Raw genomic sequence first — 6,040 nt, 5'->3', positions numbered from 1 at the left:
ATAAGTATACTGGCACCTTCCGAGGGATGGTGACGCAATCGCATTGTGTCAACAGGTTGCCCCACTTTCCTCTGCAGCAGATAGAGCCAAGCCAACCTGGCGGATTGCGGGCACGGGATGCAACCACGCCTGACCTTACGGTTTGTATAATGTCCTGTTATGCTTATTGATATACCATTGGTTCCCGCTCTTGTTACACGCAGGCTGCCCAGCATGTCACAGTTTCTGGCTCTTTGCTTTCCGCTTCTTCTTCCGCTTGGCGCCTCCTTGACCGCCAGCGGTGCTGCCGATCCGCGTGCCGCCGCTGCCGCCCAGGAGCGCCTGCATGATACACACGGGAGACGAAAGCAAAGGGCCAGGGTTCGACCAAGCTACTGCATGACTGGGGCACATGCTCTGCAGGCGGTTTGAAGGCCTGGAACGATGCGGCAAAGCACAAAGACCTCTTTGCCCCACTTGCCCACTTGTTGCCACTGTCTGTTGCTAGGCGAGCAGGCACCGTCCATGCGACAGGCAGCCGACCCATGAGGCGGGCTGCTCAGAGCGATTGGCTGCCCAGCCCCCCACCTGCAGCTGCTCCAGTCGCTCCATTTCCTGCAGCAGCGCCGCCTCAGCCGCATCCATCCCACCGGATGAGCCCTGCGCCGCCTCCGCCTCTGGCCACGGCTCCAGCTGCTGCGAAATTGAGTTGCTGCTCCTGCCGTTGCCGTTGCTGCTGCTGCTGCCACCGCTGTTCTCGACGCCATTGCTGCTTCCAGTGCCATTGATGCTCCCTGCGTTGTGATTTCTGCCGCCACTGTCGTAGCTGCCGTTGCTGCTGGGAATGGCGTATCCACTGCCGCCGCCGCCGCTCGCGCTCAAAGCACCACCTGTCACGCCGCCGCCGCCGCCGCTGCTGCTGCTGCTCCTGCTGCTGCCGACCGCGTCGCTGTCCGCAGGCGGCTGCTCCAGCGCCCCGATCAGCTCGAGCAGCTCAGAGGGCAGCTCCAGGTCGGCGTCGAAACCGCTGACACCTCCGCCCGCGTGCGGCCGCCCCTCCGCGGCCTCCTGCAACCGCTGCCACTGCGCCTGCGCCTGCCGCTCCCGGTCATCCCGCTGGTCGGCTGCGAGGCCGGCGAGGCCGTCGCGGGACACCGACTCGGCGGCTGCCGCGGCGGCCTCCAGCTCAGCGAGCTGCTGCTCAAAGGAGGAGGCCACGCGGATCGCGTCGCGGCGCTCGCGCTCCGCCCTGAAGGGCGGGATTGGACGGTGCACGCAGAGGGGAGGGTGAGGGGACAGCAGGGTGGTTGGCAACGCAAAGTCGGGGACAGGCGCGACCGCTGGGTTGATAGGCAGAAAATGCATGGGGGCTCGGGCGCCAACAGAGGCGCGGCCAGGGTGCGTGGAGAGGGGCATGGGGAGGTTGGCGCGCCGCAGTCCGGTGACGCTGCCCCAGATGCGCAGCGCACACTGTGCCAGGTGCGCAGTACGCGCTGCAACTGGTGTGCATACGGGCCCAAGTGCAGGTGCGCCGCCCCCAAGCACGGCCAGGGCTGCCGTGCCGCACACCTGGCGGCCGCCTCGCGCTCCATGGCGCGCCGCTGCTGCGCCTCCTCCCGGTCCAGCGCCTCCTGCGGCGCGCGCACGCAGGGCAGAGTTCAGCAGCACGGGCCGCGAGGGGATCGGGTCTGGCAGCCAGGCGCAAGCCCTTTGCTAAGATGCAATGTGTTGGAAGGGGGCTGAAAAGCAGCATCCCCAGGAGCCATGCCAGCATTTCCCATGCGGCTTCCAAGCCCTGGGCCGTCATCTATCCAGCCCCGCCTCCGACAGGGCCGCCAGCCCCCGCCCATCTATGCGACCCGCGCGCGCGGCGCCCACCTGCATCGCGCGCGCCTCTGCGGCGGTGTCCACCTTGCTGAGCGCCGCCTCCAGCCTGCTGAGGGCCTCGGCCTGCTCCCGCTCGCGCCGCGCCTGCGCGCCCGTGCGCCGCCGCGCGGCCGCCGCCTCGGCCTCCTGCCTCTCCAGCTCCCGCAGATCCAGGCCCAGGCCGAGATCCTCGTCCTCGTCCTCGTCAGCGTCCAGCAGTGACGACGCGGCCTCGCCATCCCGCCCGTCCGCCTGCCGCTGCTGCCGCAGCGTCTCCGCCGCCGACGCCGCGTCGCGCGCCGCCCAGCTGTCCTGGCTCGCCTGCTCCATCGCGGCCGCGCGCGCGAGCAGCTCCCCGCGCCGCGCCTCGCGCGCCGCCTTTGCGGCCGCGCGCCGCGCCGCCGCGGCCTCCAACGCATCCACCTGCGCCGCCAGCTCCTCCTCCTCCCACGTGCCGCCCACGCTGCCGGCGCCGCTCGCCCCGCCCCCCGCGCCGTCGAGTGAGACGCCCACCGCGCGCGCCGCCGCGAGCGCGGCGCGCGCGTCCTGCAGCAGGCCGCGCCACGCGGGCACCCACCACTCGTCCGCCTTGCCGGCGGCGGCGGCGCCGGCGGGGGCGCCTGCGGGCGCCGCCGCGACGCGCTGCCAGTCCTCGATCGCGCTGAGCACGCTGCCTGGCCCAGCTGACAGGTTGTCCAGCAGCGCCGAGTCCAGCTTCCTGCTGAATTCCGTGTCGAAGGCGCCCCCCGGCCCCGCGCGCCGCCGCGCGGCGCGGCGCTCGTCGCGGGCCGCCTTGGCGACGGCGGAGGCGGCGGCGGCGACGGCGGCGAGGCGGTCGAGGCGCAGCTGCTCGAGGGCGTCGCGCTTCGCTTGGAGGGAGCGCTTCATGTCCGCCAGCTTGCGCTGGCATGGTCAGAGCCATGTGTGCGTGTGAGTGAGTGTGTGTGTGTGTGTGTGTGTGTGTGTGCGTGCGTGCGTGCGTGCGTGCGCGCGCGGGGTGGGAAGTAGATTGTGGGATATGTGATGTCGCTTTGAGCAGCGAACCAGGGGTCATATCTGCATGTGATTTTGGGGGACAGGGGTGGGCGACCCCACAGGCGGCACCAAACCGGCCCTGCGCTTTGAGAGCGATGGAACTCGAGCACTGCCACCAGCAACAGCCCTCCTCCCTCTGATACAACACAATATCTTGGTCAGAATGGTGCATGCACGCCAACACACGCACAAACGCACACGCGCACACATGCACACACACACACACACGCACACACACACACACACACGCGCGCGCACCTCCAGCCGCGCCTCCTCCTGCTCCACCGCCCACAGCGCCACCTCCTCCCTCTCCAGCTCCCCCTGCGCCTCCTCCAGGTCAGCAATGGCGGCGTTGGCGGCGGACGCAAACGCGCCCAGGTTGGCGCGCGCGGCGGCGATGATGTCAGCGTCGAGGCCCAGCCGCTCGGCGATGTAGAGCGCGTTGGAGCGACCTTTGGGGGTGCATGAATCGGATGCATGCAATGTTGTGTGTGTGTGTGTGTGTGAGAGCAGGTGTGTGTTTGCACATGCGTGGATGCACGTGTGCCGGTGTAAGAATTGATGTTGGGTGAGCAGGCAGACTGGTGGACAGGTCGATGTAAGGAGTGGCGAGGATGGTGGGACGAATGGGAGATTGAGAGTTGGCTTGGATGCGGTCACGTGCTCTGAAAAGCGCGATTGTTGCCGGACACAACGCGATGCATCCGGGGTCGGGGGCAACTGGAAAAGATGGGGGGTCGCAGGTGCGGCGCAGGGCCCCTGGCCAACCCAGGCCCACCGGGGACGCCCCACAGCAGCTTGTAGGTCGGCTCCAGCTTCTCCGAGTCAAACTCGACGCTGGCGTTCTCAAACCTGAGGGGAGGGGAGGGGGGGGGGGGGGGGGGCGGGAGTAGCAGGTGAGGACGGCGGTGGCGGCGCGGGGCTTCGCAACAACCTGTTGGGACGGGCCGTTGGCGCGTTCGGCGTGTTCGGCTGAGACGTGGGCCGCGGAAGAGGAGCGGTGGTATTGGCGGCCCCAGCTGTCCACAGTCACGACAAGTGGCCGGCTCCGTCGTTTGAAGCTTTCATCGTACCAAGTGCCTCGCCAGCTGCGACCCCCACCCCCACCACTAACCCCAATGCAGTCGCCGCCGACCCCCACCTCGGGTCCTCGAACTTCAGCTTAGTCATGATGCTGTGGTGCGTCGTCGCCACCGTCAGCGCCCCGCACCCCACGCCGCCACGCACCAGCCGCCGCAGCAGCGCGACGCCCAGCGCGGCGCCCTCTGTGGGGTCTGTGCCTGTGCCCAGTTCATCCAGCAGCAGCAGCGACTTGCCGTCCGCCTCCGCCCTGAGGGCCTGGATCCTGTCGATTGGGCGGCGGTTGGCGGGCGGCAGTGGATGCGGGCGGTGAGGCGAGCGTGAAGTTGTGGGTGCGGCGCAAATCAGGCGGTCAAGGCAGTGCCTAGAAAGGCTGCCAGGGGTCCGGTGGCGTGGCAATCAGCGCCATCCTGCCCCCTCGCCGCCACCGCCGCGGGGCGCCTGCTCAATGCAGCCTGAGCCTCGAAGGCCGGAAGGCGGCGGGCGGCAGGGGCGGGCGCGGCGCTCGCCTGCGCAGGTGGCCGCTGAAGGTGGACAGGTTGGCGGTCAGGCTCTGCTCGTCACCGATGTCAGCCAGGATCGAGCTGAAGCACGGCAGCCGCGCGGGCGACTGGGCGGGCACGGGGATGCCGGTCTTAGCCATCAGGGCCGCCAGGCCAAAGGCCTTCATCGTGGCCGTCTTGCCGCCTGGGGGTGGGGCGGCCGGGCGCGCGCGGCACGCGGTATTGAGGGTCACCGTGGCGGCCGGCGAGGGGCGGGGCGAGGTGGCTGGCGAAAAAGCAGAGATGGCCGGCGACAAAGGCGGCTGCAGCGCAAGCGTCCCCGCCCGATCGCCGTGCAGCCAGGGGTGGCCGGCTGTTCGCCGACCGCAGCGGCGCCGCCCCAAACCCGCGCCGCGGGGCGTGCAACAAGGTGCGATGAGCGTTGCGTAAACCCACCCGTGTTTGGCCCGGTGATGACGACCGCGCTGGTCTCCGGCTGGATGAACAGGTCCAAGGGCCGCGGCGCCCTCAGGCCCCGCAGCTCCCGCCGCAGCATCGCCACCTTCGCCGCCTCCTCGTCTTCCTCAGACTCGCTGCCCGAGCCCGCCGCCGCCGCCATGTTGTCCTTCCGGTTCGATAAGAACCGCCGCTTGTGCCGCGCCTGCGCGTCGTTGCCGCCGCCCGGCCGCGCCGCGCGCTGCTGGCCGCCGGCGCCGACAGAGGGGTCGGCGCCGAGCAGGCGCAGCTGCCGGTGCAGGCGCTCCCGAGATTTCATAAAGTTGGCCAGCAGCAGCGGGTGACTCAGCCCCTTGAGCCGCACGACCGGGCCCCCCGCCTCGCCCTCGCCCTCCCCGCCGTCGTCGCCGGCGTCCCCGCCCTCATCCTCCGCTGAAGACAGGCTGGCCCCAGCCGCCCAGGCGGCGGCGGCGGCGCGGCGGCGCGCGGCGGCGCCGGCGCGGGGCCGGAAGACGTCCTCCCAGGGCGTGAACTGCGGCATGACGCCGCCGAGCCACGTGCCGCAGCGCGCCTTGGCGGCGAGCACGTCCAGCCACATCACGGCGTCAAAGCACTGTTGTGTGTGTAGTTGCGTGTGTGCACGTGTGTGAGGGTGTGTGGGTGTGTTGGTGTTGAGGCCCGGTGTCATGTTTGGGGACTGCGCGTGTGGGATTGAACACCGGTGTGACAACATGCTGCGTTGGGGTTCAACTTGTGTGGACAATCCTGAGTGTAGCGCATGCGGGCTGCAGCAAAGCGAGTTTCAGAGCGTGCGCCTTCTCATCCCCCATGAAAGCGCGCGCACACACACATACACACACCCACAGACCAACCGCATGACACTCCCCCTCAACCCTGCAGGCCCCGCCCACCGCCTCTGCGTCGTGCAGCACGCCCATGAGGCGACCGCTGAGGTCCCAAAGCACAGACTCCTCCGCCGCCATCGCCTCGGCCCGCGCCGCGATCAGCTCCAGGTTTAGGCCCACGACCTGGCGGGTGGGGTCGGGGGTTGGGGTGGGGAGTTGGGGTTGAGGGTGGTTGGTATGGAGGGTGTTGGATGCGAAGGGTGGTTGAGATGGCGGTTGTTTGTGGTTGGGGCAGAG

At 69.4% G+C, this 6,040-nt stretch overlaps 1 protein-coding gene across 1 annotated transcript; it reads right to left on the bottom strand.

Moving 5' to 3' along the window:
- Positions 1 to 216: 216 nt before the first annotated feature.
- On the bottom strand, positions 217 to 5,496 carry MNEG_8239 (DNA mismatch repair protein MutS2; the record flags this gene model as incomplete). Its single annotated transcript, XM_014043287.1, has 9 exons — positions 217 to 321; positions 568 to 1,228; positions 1,549 to 1,610; positions 1,858 to 2,748; positions 3,139 to 3,332; positions 3,659 to 3,732; positions 4,022 to 4,225; positions 4,497 to 4,647; positions 4,899 to 5,496. 9 exons carry the CDS (start codon positions 5,494 to 5,496, stop codon positions 217 to 219), a joined length of 2,940 nt encoding a protein of 979 aa, XP_013898741.1.
- Positions 5,497 to 6,040: the final 544 nt, after the last annotated feature.

Source organism: Monoraphidium neglectum (genome assembly GCF_000611645.1).
Source record: "Monoraphidium neglectum strain SAG 48.87 unplaced genomic scaffold scaffold01542, whole genome shotgun sequence".
Classification (NCBI taxonomy): Eukaryota; Viridiplantae; Chlorophyta; class Chlorophyceae; order Sphaeropleales; family Selenastraceae; genus Monoraphidium; species Monoraphidium neglectum.
The sequence above is the reverse complement of the archived record's forward strand: the minus strand, read 5'-3'. Positions and strand labels throughout refer to the sequence as shown.